The sequence below is a fragment of the Engystomops pustulosus genome, chromosome 9 (assembly GCF_040894005.1).
Source record: "Engystomops pustulosus chromosome 9, aEngPut4.maternal, whole genome shotgun sequence".
Lineage (NCBI taxonomy): Eukaryota > Metazoa > Chordata > Amphibia > Anura > Leptodactylidae > Engystomops > Engystomops pustulosus.
This window is the reverse complement of record NC_092419.1, coordinates 3,000,422-3,017,318: the sequence shown is the minus strand read 5'-3', so window position 1 is coordinate 3,017,318 and position 16,897 is coordinate 3,000,422. Positions and strand designations below refer to the sequence as shown.

Below are 16,897 nucleotides of genomic sequence, written 5' to 3'. Positions count from 1 at the left end.
GAGGAGAGGTAGGAGGTGCAGCATTGTGCAGAGCACAGGCCCGGTGATAGATAGGGATGAGAGGAGAGGTAGGAGGTGCAGCATTGTGCAGAGCACAGGCTGGTGATAGATAGGGATGAGAGGAGAGGTAGGAGGTGCAGCATTGTGCAGAGCACAGGCCGGTGATAGATAGGGATGAGAGGAGAGGTAGGAGGTGCAGCATTGTGCAGAGCACAGGCTGGTGATAGATAGGGATGAGAGGAGAGGTAGGAGGTGCAGCATTGTGCAGAGCACAGGCCGGTGATAGATAGGGATGAGAGGAGAGGTAGGAGGTGCAGCATTGTGCAGAGCACAGGCCGGTGATAGATAGGGATGAGAGGAGAGGTAGGAGGTGCAGCATTGTGCAGAGCACAGGCTGGTGATAGATAGGGATGAGAGGAGAGGTAGGAGGTGCAGCATTGTGCAGAGCACAGGCCGGTGATAGATAGGGATGAGAGGAGAGGTAGGAGGTGCAGCATTGTGCAGAGCACAGGCCGGTGATAGATAGGGATGAGAGGAGAGGTAGGAGGTGCAGCATTGTGCAGAGCACAGGCCGGTGATAGATAGGGATGAGAGGAGAGGTAGGAGGTGCAGCATTGTGCAGAGCACAGGCCGGTGATAGATAGGGATGAGAGGAGAGGTAGGAGGTGCAGCATTGTGCAGAGCACAGGCCGGTGATAGATAGGGATGAGAGGAGAGGTAGGAGGTGCAGCATTGTGCAGAGCACAGGCCGGTGATAGATAGGGATGAGAGGAGAGGTAGGAGGTGCAGCATTGTGCAGAGCACAGGCGGTGATAGATAGGGATGAGAGGAGGGTAGGAGGTGCAGCATTGTGCAGAGCACAGGCCGGTGATAGATAGGGATGAGAGGAGGGTAGGAGGTGCAGCATTGTGCAGAGCACAGGCCGGTGATAGATAGGGATGAGAGGAGAGGTAGGAGGTGCAGCATTGTGCAGAGCACAGGCCGGTGATAGATAGGGATGAGAGGAGAGGTAGGAGGTGCAGCATTGTGCAGAGCACAGGCCGGTGATAGATAGGGATGAGAGGAGAGGTAGGAGGTGCAGCATTGTGCAGAGCACAGGCCGGTGATAGATAGGGATGAGAGGAGAGGTAGGAGGTGCAGCATTGTGCAGAGCACAGGCCGGTGATAGATAGGGATGAGAGGAGAGGTAGGAGGTGCAGCATTGTGCAGAGCACAGGCCGGTGATAGATAGGGATGAGAGGAGAGGTAGGAGGTGCAGCATTGTGCAGAGCACAGGCCGGTGATAGATAGGGATGAGAGGAGAGGTAGGAGGTGCAGCATTGTGCAGAGCACAGGCCGGTGATAGATAGGGATGAGAGGAGAGGTAGGAGGTGCAGCATTGTGCAGAGCACAGGCCGGTGATAGATAGGGATGAGAGGAGAGGTAGGAGGTGCAGCATTGTGCAGAGCACAGGACCGGTGATAGATAGGGATGAGAGGAGAGGTAGGAGGTGCAGCATTGTGCAGAGCACAGGCCGGTGATAGATAGGGATGAGAGGAGAGGTAGGAGGTGCAGCATTGTGCAGAGCACAGGCAGGTGATAGATAGGGATGAGAGGAGAGGTAGGAGGTGCAGCATTGTGCAGAGCACAGGCCGGTGATAGATAGGGATGAGAGGAGAGGTAGGAGGTGCAGCATTGTGCAGAGCACAGGCCGGTGATAGATAGGGATGAGAGGAGAGGTAGGAGGTGCAGCATTGTGCAGAGCACAGGCCGGTGATAGATAGGGATGAGAGGAGGGGTAGGAGGTGCAGCATTGTGCAGAGCACAGGCCGGTGATAGATAGGGATGAGAGGAGAGGTAGGAGGTGCAGCATTGTGCAGAGCACAGGCCGGTGATAGATAGGGATGAGAGGAGAGGTAGGAGGTGCAGCATTGTGCAGAGCACAGGCCGGTGATAGATAGGGATGAGAGGAGAGGTAGGAGGTGCAGCATTGTGCAGAGCACAGGCTGGTGATAGATAGGGATGAGAGGAGAGGTAGGAGGTGCAGCATTGTGCAGAGCACAGGCTGGTGATAGATAGGGATGAGAGGAGGGGTAGGAGGTGCAGCATTGTGCAGAGCACAGGCCGGTGATAGATAGGGATGAGAGGAGGGGTAGGAGGTGCAGCATTGTGCAGAGCACAGGCCGGTGATAGATAGGGATGAGAGGAGGGGTAGGAGGTGCAGCATTGTGCAGAGCACAGGCCGGTGATAGATAGGGATGAGAGGAGAGGTAGGAGGTGCAGCATTGTGCAGAGCACAGGCTGGTGATAGATAGGGATGAGAGGAGAGGTAGGAGGTGCAGCATTGTGCAGAGCACAGGCCGGTGATAGATAGGGATGAGAGGAGAGGTAGGAGGTGCAGCATTGTGCAGAGCACAGGCCGGTGATAGATAGGGATGAGAGGAGAGGTAGGAGGTGCAGCATTGTGCAGAGCACAGGCCGGTGATAGATAGGGATGAGAGGAGAGGTAGGAGGTGCAGCATTGTGCAGAGCACAGGCCGGTGATAGATAGGGATGAGAGGAGAGGTAGGAGGTGCAGCATTGTGCAGAGCACAGGCCGGTGATAGATAGGGATGAGAGGAGAGGTAGGAGGTGCAGCATTGTGCAGAGCACAGGCCGGTGATAGATAGGGATGAGAGGAGAGGTAGGAGGTGCAGCATTGTGCAGAGCACAGGCCGGTGATAGATAGGGATGAGAGGAGAGGTAGGTGGTGCAGCATTGTGCAGAGCACAGGCCGGTGATAGATAGGGATGAGAGGAGAGGTAGGAGGTGCAGCATTGTGCAGAGCACAGGCCGGTGATAGATAGGAATGAGAGGAGAGGTAGGAGGTGCAGCATTGTGCAGAGCACAGGCCGGTGATAGATAGGGATGAGAGGAGAGGTAGGAGGTGCAGCATTGTGCAGAGCACAGGCCGGTGATAGATAGGGATGAGAGGAGAGGTAGGAGGAGCAGCATTGTGCAGAGCACAGGCCGGTGATAGATAGGGATGAGAGGAGGGGTAGGAGGTGCAGCATTGTGCAGAGCACAGGCTGGTGATAGATAGGGATGAGAGGAGGGGTAGGAGGTGCAGCATTGTGCAGAGCACAGGCTGGTGATAGATAGGGATGAGAGGAGAGGTAGGAGGTGCAGCATTGTGCAGAGCACAGGCAGGTGATAGATAGGGATGAGAGGAGAGGTAGGAGGTGCAGCATTGTGCAGAGCACAGGCCGGTGATAGATAGGGATGAGAGGAGAGGTAGGAGGTGCAGCATTGTGCAGAGCACAGGCCGGTGATAGATAGGGATGAGAGGAGAGGTAGGAGGTGCAGCATTGTGCAGAGCACAGGCTGGTGATAGATAGGGATGAGAGGAGAGGTAGGAGGTGCAGCATTGTGCAGAGCACAGGCCGGTGATAGATAGGGATGAGAGGAGGGGTAGGAGGTGCAGCATTGTGCAGAGCACAGGCCGGTGATAGATAGGGATGAGAGGAGAGGTAGGAGGTGCAGCATTGTGCAGAGCACAGGCCGGTGATAGATAGGGATGAGAGGAGAGGTAGGAGGTGCAGCATTGTGCAGAGCACAGGCCGGTGATAGATAGGGATGAGAGGAGAGGTAGGAGGTGCAGCATTGTGCAGAGCACAGGCTGGTGATAGATAGGGATGAGAGGAGAGGTAGGAGGTGCAGCATTGTGCAGAGCACAGGCTGGTGATAGATAGGGATGAGAGGAGGGGTAGGAGGTGCAGCATTGTGCAGAGCACAGGCCGGTGATAGATAGGGATGAGAGGAGGGGTAGGAGGTGCAGCATTGTGCAGAGCACAGGCCGGTGATAGATAGGGATGAGAGGAGGGGTAGGAGGTGCAGCATTGTGCAGAGCACAGGCCGGTGATAGATAGGGATGAGAGGAGAGGTAGGAGGTGCAGCATTGTGCAGAGCACAGGCTGGTGATAGATAGGGATGAGAGGAGAGGTAGGAGGTGCAGCATTGTGCAGAGCACAGGCCGGTGATAGATAGGGATGAGAGGAGAGGTAGGAGGTGCAGCATTGTGCAGAGCACAGGCCGGTGATAGATAGGGATGAGAGGAGAGGTAGGAGGTGCAGCATTGTGCAGAGCACAGGCCGGTGATAGATAGGGATGAGAGGAGGGGTAGGAGGTGCAGCATTGTGCAGAGCACAGGCCGGTGATAGATAGGGATGAGAGGAGAGGTAGGAGGTGCAGCATTGTGCAGAGCACAGGCCGGTGATAGATAGGGATGAGAGGAGAGGTAGGAGGTGCAGCATTGTGCAGAGCACAGGCCGGTGATAGATAGGGATGAGAGGAGAGGTAGGAGGTGCAGCATTGTGCAGAGCACAGGCCGGTGATAGATAGGGATGAGAGGAGAGGTAGGAGGTGCAGCATTGTGCAGAGCACAGGCCGGTGATAGATAGGGATGAGAGGAGAGGTAGGAGGTGCAGCACTGTGCAGAGCACAGGCCGGTGATAGATAGGGATGAGAGGAGAGGTAGGAGGTGCAGCATTGTGCAGAGCACAGGCCGGTGATAGATAGGGATGAGAGGAGAGGTAGGAGGTGCAGCATTGTGCAGAGCACAGGCCGGTGATAGATAGGGATGAGAGGAGAGGTAGGAGGAGCAGCATTGTGCAGAGCACAGGCCGGTGATAGATAGGGATGAGAGGAGGGGTAGGAGGTGCAGCATTGTGCAGAGCACAGGCTGGTGATAGATAGGGATGAGAGGAGGGGTAGGAGGTGCAGCATTGTGCAGAGCACAGGCTGGTGATAGATAGGGATGAGAGGAGAGGTAGGAGGTGCAGCATTGTGCAGAGCACAGGCCGGTGATAGATAGGGATGAGAGGAGAGGTAGGAGGTGCAGCATTGTGCAGAGCACAGGCTGGTGATAGATAGGGATGAGAGGAGAGGTAGGAGGTGCAGCATTGTGCAGAGCACAGGCTGGTGATAGATAGGGATGAGAGGAGAGGTAGGAGGTGCAGCATTGTGCAGAGCACAGGCCGGTGATAGATAGGGATGAGAGGAGGGGTAGGAGGTGCAGCATTGTGCAGAGCACAGGCCGGTGATAGATAGAGAGGAGAGGAGAGGTAGGAGGTGCAGCATTGTGCAGAGCACAGGCCGGTGATAGATAGGGATGAGAGGAGAGGTAGGAGGTGCAGCATTGTGCAGAGCACAGGCCGGTGATAGATAGGGATGAGAGGAGAGGTAGGAGGTGCAGCATTGTGCAGAGCACAGGCCGGTGATAGATAGGGATGAGAGGAGAGGTAGGAGGTGCAGCATTGTGCAGAGCACAGGCCGGTGATAGATAGGGATGAGAGGAGAGGTAGGAGGTGCAGCATTGTGCAGAGCACAGGCCGGTGATAGATAGGGATGAGAGGAGAGGTAGGAGGTGCAGCATTGTGCAGAGCACAGGCCGGTGATAGATAGGGATGAGAGGAGAGGTAGGAGGTGCAGCATTGTGCAGAGCACAGGCCGGTGATAGATAGAGATGAGAGGAGAGGTAGGAGGTGCAGCATTGTGCAGAGCACAGGCCGGTGATAGATAGGGATGAGAGGAGAGGTAGGAGGTGCAGCATTGTGCAGAGCACAGGATAGTGATAGATAGGGATGAGAGGAGAGGCAGGAGGTGCAGCATTGTGCAGAGCACAGGCCGGTGATAGATAGGGATGAGAGGAGAGGTAGGAGGTGCAGCACTGTGCAGAGCACAGGCTGGTGATAGATAGGGATGAGAGGAGAGGTAGGAGGTGCAGCATTGTGCAGAGCACAGGCTGGTGATAGATAGGGATGAGAGGAGAGGTAGGAGGTGCAGCATTGTGCAGAGCACAGGCCGGTGATAGATAGGGATGATAGGAGGGGTAGGAGGTGCAGCATTGTGCAGAGCACAGGCCGGTGATAGATAGGGATGAGAGGAGAGGTAGGAGGTGCAGCATTGTGCAGAGCACAGGCTGGTGATAGATAGGGATGAGAGGAGAGGTAGGAGGTGCAGCATTGTGCAGAGCACAGGCCGGTGATAGATAGGGATGAGAGGAGAGGTAGGAGGTGCAGCATTGTGCAGAGCACAGGCCGGTGATAGATAGGGATGAGAGGAGGGGTAGGACGTGCAGCATTGTGCAGAGTACAGGTCGGTGATAGATAGGGATGAGAGGAGGGGTAGGACGTGCAGCATTGTGCAGAGTACAGGCCGGTGATAGATAGGGATGAGAGGAGAGGTAGGAGGTGCAGCATTGTGCAGAGCACAGGCCGGTGATAGATAGGGATGAGAGGAGAGGTAGGAGGTGCAGCATTGTGCAGAGCACAGGATGGTGATAGATAGGGATGAGAGGAGAGGTAGGAGGTGCAGCATTGTGCAGAGCACAGGTCGGTGATAGATAGGGATGAGAGGAGAGGTAGGAGATGCAGCATTGTGCAGAGCACAGGATGGTGATAGATAGGGATGAGAGGAGAGGTAGGAGGTGCAGCATTGTGCAGAGCACAGGCCGGTGATAGATAGGGATGAGAGGAGGGGTAGGAGGTGCAGCATTGTGCAGAGCACAGGCCGGTGATAGATAGGGATGAGAGGAGAGGTAGGAGGTGCAGCATTGTGCAGAGCACAGGCCGGTGATAGATAGGGATGAGAGGAGAGGTAGGAGGTGCAGCATTGTGCAGAGCACAGGCTGGTGATAGATAGGGATGAGAGGAGAGGTAGGAGGTGCAGCATTGTGCAGAGCACAGGCCGGTGATAGATAGGGATGAGAGGAGAGGTAGGAGGTGCAGCATTGTGCAGAGCACAGGCCGGTGATAGATAGAGAGGAGAGGAGAGGTAGGAGGTGCAGCATTGTGCAGAGCACAGGCCGGTGATAGATAGGGATGAGAGGAGAGGTAGGAGGTGCAGCATTGTGCAGAGCACAGGCCGGTGATAGATAGGGATGAGAGGAGAGGTAGGAGGTGCAGCATTGTGCAGAGCACAGGCTGGTGATAGATAGGGATGAGAGGAGAGGTAGGAGGTGCAGCATTGTGCAGAGCACAGGCCGGTGATAGATAGGGATGAGAGGAGAGGTAGGAGGTGCAGCATTGTGCAGAGCACAGGCCGGTGATAGATAGGGATGAGAGGAGAGGTAGGAGGTGCAGCATTGTGCAGAGCACAGGCCGGTGATAGATAGGGATGAGAGGAGAGGTAGGAGGTGCAGCATTGTGCAGAGCACAGGCTGGTGATAGATAGGGATGAGAGGAGAGGTAGGAGGTGCAGCATTGTGCAGAGCACAGGCTGGTGATAGATAGGGATGAGAGGAGAGGTAGGAGGTGCAGCATTGTGCAGAGCACAGGCCGGTGATAGATAGGGATGAGAGGAGGGGTAGGAGGTGCAGCATTGTGCAGAGCACAGGCCGGTGATAGATAGAGAGGAGAGGAGAGGTAGGAGGTGCAGCATTGTGCAGAGCACAGGCCGGTGATAGATAGGGATGAGAGGAGAGGTAGGAGGTGCAGCATTGTGCAGAGCACAGGCCGGTGATAGATAGGGATGAGAGGAGAGGTAGGAGGTGCAGCATTGTGCAGAGCACAGGCCGGTGATAGATAGGGATGAGAGGAGAGGTAGGAGGTGCAGCATTGTGCAGAGCACAGGCCGGTGATAGATAGGGATGAGAGGAGAGGTAGGAGGTGCAGCATTGTGCAGAGCACAGGCCGGTGATAGATAGGGATGAGAGGAGGGGTAGGAGGTGCAGCATTGTGCAGAGCACAGGCCGGTGATAGATAGGGATGAGAGGAGAGGTAGGAGGTGCAGCATTGTGCAGAGCACAGGCCGGTGATAGATAGGGATGAGAGGAGAGGTAGGAGGTGCAGCATTGTGCAGAGCACAGGATAGTGATAGATAGGGATGAGAGGAGAGGCAGGAGGTGCAGCATTGTGCAGAGCACAGGCCGGTGATAGATAGGGATGAGAGGAGAGGTAGGAGGTGCAGCATTGTGCAGAGCACAGGCCGGTGATAGATAGGGATGAGAGGAGAGGTAGGAGGTGCAGCATTGTGCAGAGCACAGGCCGGTGATAGATAGGGATGAGAGGAGGGGTAGGAGGTGCAGCATTGTGCAGAGCACAGGCCGGTGATAGATAGGGATGAGAGGAGAGGTAGGAGGTGCAGCATTGTGCAGAGCACAGGCCGGTGATAGATAGGGATGAGAGGAGAGGTAGGAGGTGCAGCATTGTGCAGAGCACAGGCCGGTGATAGATAGGAAGGAGAGGAGAGGTAGGAGGTGCAGCATTGTGCAGAGCACAGGCCGGTGATAGATAGGAAGGAGAGGAGAGGTAGGAGGTGCAGCATTGTGCAGAGCACAGGCAGGTGATAGATAGGGATGAGAGGAGAGGTAGGAGGTGCAGCATTGTGCAGAGCACAGGCCGGTGATAGATAGGGATGAGAGGAGAGGTAGGAGGTGCAGCATTGTGCAGAGCACAGGCCGGTGATAGATAGAGAGGAGAGGAGAGGTAGGAGGTGCAGCATTGTGCAGAGCACAGGCCGGTGATAGATAGGGATGAGAGGAGAGGTAGGAGGTGCAGCATTGTGCAGAGCACAGGCCGGTGATAGATAGGGATGAGAGGAGAGGTAGGAGGTGCAGCATTGTGCAGAGCACAGGCTGGTGATAGATAGGGATGAGAGGAGAGGTAGGAGGTGCAGCATTGTGCAGAGCACAGGCCGGTGATAGATAGGGGTGAGAGGAGAGGTAGGAGGTGCAGCATTGTGCAGAGCACAGGCCGGTGATAGATAGGGATGAGAGGAGAGGTAGGAGGTGCAGCATTGTGCAGAGCACAGGCCGGTGATAGATAGGGATGAGAGGAGAGGTAGGAGGTGCAGCATTGTGCAGAGCACAGGCCGGTGATAGATAGGGATGAGAGGAGAGGTAGGAGGTGCAGCATTGTGCAGAGCACAGGCCGGTGATAGATAGGGATGAGAGGAGGGGTAGGAGGTGCAGCATTGTGCAGAGCACAGGCCGGTGATAGATAGGGATGAGAGGAGAGGTAGGAGGTGCAGCATTGTGCAGAGCACAGGCTGGTGATAGATAGGGATGAGAGGAGAGGTAGGAGGTGCAGCATTGTGCAGAGCACAGGCCGGTGATAGATAGGGATGAGAGGAGAGGTAGGAGGTGCAGCATTGTGCAGAGCACAGGCTGGTGATAGATGGGGATGAGAGGAGGGGTAGGAGGTGCAGCATTGTGCAGAGCACAGGCCGGTGATAGATAGGGATGAGAGGAGAGGTAGGAGGTGCAGCATTGTGCAGAGCACAGGCCGGTGATAGATAGGGATGAGAGGAATAAAATATACAGTTCCGACTTACATACAAATTCAACTTAAGAACAAACCTACAGAACCCATCCTGTACATACCCCGGGGACTGTCTGTATCCCTGTTGATTTATGAATCATTTGTCTTTCTATCTTCAGGCTACTTTATAGTGAAGCCAGAAATCCTCGCAAACCTCCCCGAAGTCCTGAATGATGAGGATGAGGACGGTCAGTATCTTCATAACGCAAATTACAATTCACGTTTTTTGGAGAGGATTTTTGGGGTTTTATAATGATATCTGGTAACACTTAGACTTTTATTTCTGTCTTTAAGTCTTACCTTAAAAGAAACCCTGTAGCCTTGCACCTAGGGCATCACTGGGGTGCACACAGATCGTACACAGTGAGCCCCCAATATGGTCTTGGGGTCTTCACAGACGCAACATGTCTGTTCTCTGGGGCTGTCATTGGGAGTCCCGCACAGATGAAGCCATGGGGACCCCTGTTCTCATGATTGTGGGGGACCCATAGTGTAACCTCCAGCCAATGGCAGCTAGTCCTGGTCCTGTGATCCCTCATTATTGTCTCTTCCCCGTACATGATACTGGATCCAGTGATTGCATTTTCTGCTGTATCTACAGACTGGATCTACCTGGAGATTGATTCTGATTCAGACGAACCACGTGATAGAGAATCTTGTACGAGCGATTCTGGAGACCTGGAAGATGGCGGCCTCTCAGGTTAGTGATGATTACAGCGCCCATCGTGAAGAGTTTCCCCCTCCGATATACTAATGTGCCACAAACAGGGAGTTGGTATCACCAACCATTCCCATGTTATCTGGCTGTATCCATATAGATGGAGCCCCCCGTAGGGTTACCCCCACATGTGATGTACGGCAGTGTAATCGGACAAGTGTTGTGTGATTTTTATAGATTGTGTGTATGTGGAATCCGAGGACGAGACACTCGTAGAGAAAGAGAGAAGTCTAGTGGATTTGGAGGAGGAGGAGGATGATGATGCATCTGGTAAGTCACTTAGTACTGGGCAGAAGTGATGACAAGAGCCATTTACAGAAAGAGGCCCCTAATAGTGGGCAAATAATATCACGGCTTTATCTCCCTCTACTCTATAGCGTTACCCCAGTATTAGAGGGGCTGGTTCTGTCTCTGATGCTTTCAGCCCCCTTGGGTCAGAAGTAATGACATAATGTACATACAAGATGATCCGCGCCTCTGGAGTTCTGTGCTGGTCATTTGGACTTCACCTCTGAGGTCAGGGTTCACCTCACCCTTAGGCCTCGTGAGGGTGCAAAAACAGGGGGGTGACTGAATGCTGCTCACCCCTCCACTCCCCATAAGGAGCTGAGCAGCCGTATATCAAAAAGGGCAGGACTAGGACATCCGTATCTTTTGGGACGCAGCCGCACATCTCAGTCCCGTCGTGTTTGGACGCAGCGTGCTCCCCGTGCCCGGTGTATCTCTATGGCAGCCATAGCTGCGTCCTCGTCATGCCCGTCACATATGTTCTTGTGTATGAGGCCCTATATGTAACCCAGGAGCACCGGAGAGCCGGGGTCAGTGCTGGAATCACTGGGGCCCCTTACGGGTTTCTTTTAGACCGTTCTCACTCCCTGAGAGCATTTTTAAATTTCAGAAAACTTGTTTGATAAGTAATTAGAATTTTAGATATTTTCACAAACCCTTCTATGACCCGGACCTGCACCAGGATTAGTCACATGATCAGCCAGGGCTTTGGTGAGGACCCTCTGTGTCTGGACATAAGACCTTTGATACATAAAACTATGAAATATCTCCCAATACTTTATTCCACGTCTGTGCAGATTGTGTCTGTGTGGAAGCAGAAACCGTCTCTACAACCGGGTGTCATGGAAAGACATTGGTGAAGGATGAAGATCTGTCTGATGAGGATCAGGGAATAGAGATTGGTGAGTGTGACCCCGGGTCTCATACAGTGTCTCTATAGATGGAAGGTTATAAAGGCAGACAGTAGGGATTGTGCTGTAATACAATGATAATGGGGAAGGGGATGCAGCCCCCTCCCAGGATTATAAAGTAATGACAGACCCCACAGATCGACCATCAATGTATAACATGGAATTCCCCATCTCTGCAAATATTCACAGAATCAAACTAGTTTAGTAATATCTTATCCCATAGTATCTGCTATAATCTCCTGGATTGTGATTGTTACGGCTATTGATCTGTTTTTTTTTTCTTATTGCAGATGATGAGGATATTCTACCGGACACTGATCTGCCGGCTCACTGGGAGACCAAGACGCTGAATGGACATGATATTGGTAAGGGATGAAGGTGACTGATGACTCTGACTTCTGTGTGTGAGGTGCTGGATATATCTAGTTACAGCGCCAAAGGTAGTGAGCAAAGACCGTGCAGAAGTGCGCAGGACACAAAGAGTCATCTTCAGACCTCGTGACAGAATAACACAAGTCTATCCCCCAATAAGCTGCTGCCCCAGCGCCTTGGAGGTGACATGTGGCGCTTACTGCTGCTAACAAAAAACCCCAGGAAAGTCATAAAGAGTAACCGCAACCCTTTATTTGTAACTATCTCATTCCACCAAAACCTTCACCAAATAAAATACGTTTCCAATGTTTAGTATAAAACGCAAAGAAAAACAGATTAAACTTTACCGGCCCGACACATTGTACCAGCAAAGAACAAGATTCCGTAAAAAGAGAAACTCCAGTCTGTGTCGTCACAGTTTGCACCAAATTTAGCAAAGATTAAAAACTATATGATAATGTGTAATTTCGGACAGTTCTGTCCAGAGAACTAGAAAACTTCAAAAATTCTTACTTGTGGAAGCGTTTTCTTGTTTTTTTAAGTTAGAATCATGGATTGTAGGTGTTAAAACACTTTCTAGAATCCATGTGGATCCATTTCTTCTGTTAATGCTGAGCAAATATTTCACAAAATGAGCATTGTCTTCTCAGTACTCGGCTTCCTGACATGGTCATGTGGTTGTAGTTATGAACCGTGAAGGGACAGTGGCCAAGACCTAAATGTGTACGACCCCTGAGGCTCACACACGTCTAGGACAGGGACTGGCGAACCCCTGTCCCAGGCTGCAGCTTTGTGTCTCTCCCTTTATTTGTTGGTTTTCAAGCACTTGTTTACCATCGACCTATTTTATTGCGTCCTCCACATTTCCAAGTTACGCAAACTCATAAAACAATAAGGTAAAAATGCTGAACCAACATATTTTTGCCTTTTCTTCCAGATCGAATCGAAGAATCTGTGAGCCCAGAAAATCTCACGGCCAACAAAAATCAGGATTGGCCAAGGAATAACTTATTGAATGTGTGGTACGTGAAAAGAGTAGAAAACAACCCAACTTCACACAAAGAAGTGATAGTCCCTGGAACTCCTCGTAATGGGCAGCGTAAAGAAGAGGACAGTGTCGAGGAAGACGCTGAGCAGGAGCAAATCACAGACTTGGAGCTCTTGTGCCCCATGTGTCCAGAAATCTTCACCAATGTCTCCAAGTTCTTCGAACATCAGAAAGTCCACGAGCCAAAGACTCCGGTTTGCCCAGAATGTGGTGCCCGCTTCAGCGATAGCTCTGCCTTAGAGCGACATCTATTACTCCACATAGAAGAGAAGATCCAGGTGTGTCAGGAGTGCGGCCAGTGTTTCAGCTCCCGATCGGCACTGGAAATTCACCTGAAGACTCACAAAGGGGACAAGCAGTGGCCGTGCCCCGACTGCGGAAAATTCCTTTACTCAAAGTCTGGACTTGAGAGACATCAGCTACTACACGTACGAGACAAGCCCGTCCCCTGTCCTCAGTGCGGCAAATGTTTTACCAAACAGTCCAACTTCGAGATGCACCTACGAGCCCACGCCGGAGAAGCCTTCTACCCCTGTACGGAGTGTGAAAAATTATTCAGCTCAAGGTCCGCCTGTGATAGACACATCAGAGCCCACACAAAGGAGAGACCCCACGGCTGCCCCGAGTGCGGCAAACGCTTTCTGTACAACGGCTGCCTCATAAAGCACATGCGGGTGCACACGGGAGAAAAGCCTTTCGTGTGCCCCGAATGCGGTAGACGTTTTGCTCAAAGTTCCAGCCTTAATAGTCACCGACGCCTTCACGAAGACGAGAAACCTTACGTTTGTCCGGAATGCAAAGCGTGCTTCAGCAAGAAATTCAATTTTGACACTCACCTGAAAATTCATGCGAAAGAACGATTGCTGGCTGAGATAGCCCAAATGAGAGGGGAAAATGGCCATCTGGCATCTGCTGCGGACGCTAAGGATCTGCTGCAGGGTGGAAAACCAGATATTGATACGTTTGAGGATGGATCATATAGTCAGAGCCATAGTATGGATGTAGCAGTGGGGAATGGACGGTATGATGGCGAGAGGCCGGCTGTAGATGTTTCCTTCAGAGATGGACCTTGTCAGAAGGTTATAGGTCACACTCTCGGGGATGAGACTTTTGAAGAGATCCCATTGAATGAGAAGCAGGTTAGGGATGTCGCTACCAATGGGGGAGCCCCTGGAGTAGTCCCTTGGAAGGAGGGTCCGGTTAGAGGTATTACATATAAGACGACGCCGGTGATAGATGTTTCATTCAATAATACGTCTGCAGAAGATGCGTCCTATCATTCCAGGTTTCTTGGCGATGTTTGGCCTATTGAGGATCTCTCCTTCATCGATGATCCCTTCATAGATATTTCATCCTACGACCAGTCTATTGGCGACGACTCCTTTCTACGGATTCGTAACGCAGAGGATATTCTAGACCTCTCGCTCATCCATGATCCTCGTAGCCATGTCTCATTCTCTAAGAGGCCGATGATAGATCTGTCCTATTACCGACACCCTGCAAGCTCCAGGGCGGAGGAGAAGCAGCACGTGTGTCCGGAGTGTGGGAAGAGCTTCCCGTATAACGGGTGTCTGGTGAAGCATCTGAGGACTCACACCGGGGAGAAGCCCTTCGCCTGCACCGAATGTGGAAAGTGTTTCGCCCAAACGTCGACCCTCAATTGTCACAAAAGGACCCACACGGGGGAGAGGCCGTACATCTGCCCGCAGTGCGGGAAGGGATTCACCAGTCAGTCCCACGTGGTCCGGCATCAGGCAATACACAATGTGCGCGGCTCGTTCCTATGTAACGGCTGCGGGAAAGTTTTCTCTCTGAGGTCTTATCTTATAAAGCATCAGAAGAGGACGGCGTGTTCTCAGTTCTTATAGATTGTACTTTTTATACAAATATATATCATATTTACAGACTGACGGAACGGCTGCTTTATATTAATAAGGAATATTAAAGGGTTTTTTTTATAGTGAAACCCTTTAATCACCACAACGACCCGGGACCAATCTGAGAAGAAATTATCACTACAGGTTTTAAAGGGATTAACTGCCCCTCAGAGAGAACCGGACGTGATATATCAGACGCTGAGCTGATGGCGGTTCAGCTCAACATTTGAGGCGAACCAGCACACAGGGTGCCGGATATAACTCATAGCCGGCACCCCGCAACATTTAACATGCCTTTGGAGGGTCTTTCCCCCACGATCGCGTGCCATGATTTTTACCTATCCCACAAAAAAATGCTCGAAGCACAAAAAAAGTGCTCAAAAAACATATGTACTCCAGAATGATTCTGGTGCAAAGTACAACCTGTCCCGCAAAAAACAAGCCATCAACCAGCTCCGTAGCCAAAAAAGTATTTATGTTCTGCCACTTGGAAGACGGCGATGCAAAAATGATAGATTTTTCCCACATTAGGGTTTTATCTGGCAAATTTAGTAAAACATAAGAAAAAATATTAATGTCTGGTATCCCCGTAATCGTATCGACCCATAGAATAAAGATCACGGGATTATTAAGCTAAACGGTGAACAAAAAAAAAAAAAAAAGTAAAATATCCAGTACTACTCCTGCCCTCAAAAAAAAGTTCCTTATTTCCAACAATAGGGGATACCAACCCCAAAATGGTAACAATGGAAAAAGCATCTCATCCCGCAAAAAAATGCAGTCACATGGCCCCAATAACGAAAAAGCTAAAATTTTATATCCTACAAAAGGGGCCAATGAGGAAACTAAAATCCTGGCAGCTGGAAGTCCCTCCTTCCCTTCTGCGCCTCTCTGTGCCCCCATAACACAAGTCTCTGCACTCGGGAGAAGTAACGGCCACATGTGGGGGGTCTCTGCACTCGGGAGAAGTAACGGCCACATGTGGGGGGTCTCTGCACTCGGGAGAAGTAACGGCCACATGTGGGGGGTCTCTGCACTCGGGAGAAGTAACGGCCACATGTGGGGGGGTCTCTGCACTCGGGAGAAGTAACGGCCACATGTGGGGGGCCTCTGTACTCGGGAGAAGTAACGGCCACATGTGGGGGGTCTCTGCACTCGGGAGAAGTAACGTCCACATGTGGGGGGTCTCTGCACTCGGGAGAAGTAACGTCCACATGTGCGGGGTCTCTGCACTCGGGAGAAGTAACGGCCACATGTGGGGGGTCTCTGTACTCGGGAGAAGTAACGGCCACATGTGGGGGGTCTCTGTGCTCGGGAGAAGTAACGGCCACATGTGGGGGGTCTCTGTACTCGGGAGAAGTAACGGCCACATGTGCGGGGTCTCTGCACTCGGTAAAAGTAACGGCCACATGTGGAGGGTCTCTGCACTCAGGAGAAGTAACGGCCACATGTGGAGGGTCTCTGCACTCAGGAGAAGTAACGGCCACATGTGGGGGGTCTCTGCACTCGGGAGAAGTAACGGCCACATGTGGGGGGGTCTCTGCACTCGGGAGAAGTAACGGCAACATGTGTGGGGTCTCTGCACTCCGGAGAAGTAACGGCCACATGTGGGGGGTCTCTGCACTCGGGAGAAGTTGTTGAACAAATTGTATGGTGGGTTTTCTCTTTTTATCTTTTGGAAATGTGTAAATTTTAGGGCTAAATGAACGTATAACCGGAACAATTTGACCATTCTAAATTTCACCTCCATTTTGATTCAATTACTATGAAGATCTCAAAGGGTTAACAATCTTCCTAAAAGCTGTTTGAGGGGGGCAGATCTGAAAATGGGCTTATTATATAGAGGGTTTTTGATGCTAAATATGTAAAATTTCATTCAAAACAGAAATTATCCCCAAAATAGTCAATTCTGAAAATACGGAAAATCGCTATTCGATTTGTAGCCGCGTGACATTTCAAAAATTAAGAAAATGTAGACTGTCACAATCACTGGGAATAGTCCCTTGGAACTAAAGTCTGTGGACTCCCTGGACCACCGTGGCAGATAACGATGCCAGCCGCAACCCGGGAGCGGAGTCTAAGTGGACTCCTGGTCTTCGCCAGAGCCCGCCGCAAAGCGGGATGGTCTTGCTGCGGCGGGGAGCCACCAGGTCACTCCACGGGTGCGACTAGGCCCGCGGTGGCAGCCAAGGTAGGGACCCAGGGCAGGCAGGACCACGGGAAGGCAGGACGGCTGTCAGGACCTTGGAAGACCACTAGGATACCGGACCGCCACAGGAGTACAGGACCGACAGAGGAACACGGAGGCGTCTGGAAATGCTCAGGAAGGCTTTCTCTTCAGTAGGATGACCTGAAGATCCAGCAGGGGATGCTGGGAGTAGCCAGGCTATATAGCAGAGCCGGGA

General features: G+C 52.1%; 1 protein-coding gene across 1 annotated transcript in view; it reads left to right on the top strand.

The window, feature by feature from the left end:
- The window catches only part of LOC140077465 (uncharacterized), a 29,094-nt gene extending 14,462 nt beyond the window's left edge, over positions 1-14,632 (top strand). The window contains exons 4-9 of the mRNA XM_072124689.1: positions 9,398-9,466; positions 9,880-9,978; positions 10,174-10,291; positions 11,041-11,186; positions 11,486-11,560; positions 12,505-14,632. Coding sequence (XP_071980790.1) covers positions 9,398-9,466; positions 9,880-9,978; positions 10,174-10,291; positions 11,041-11,186; positions 11,486-11,560; positions 12,505-14,483 — 2,486 coding nt within the window. The 3' untranslated portion in view covers positions 14,484-14,632. The remainder of the gene's footprint in view (positions 1-9,397; positions 9,467-9,879; positions 9,979-10,173; positions 10,292-11,040; positions 11,187-11,485; positions 11,561-12,504) is intronic.
- Positions 14,633-16,897: the final 2,265 nt, after the last annotated feature.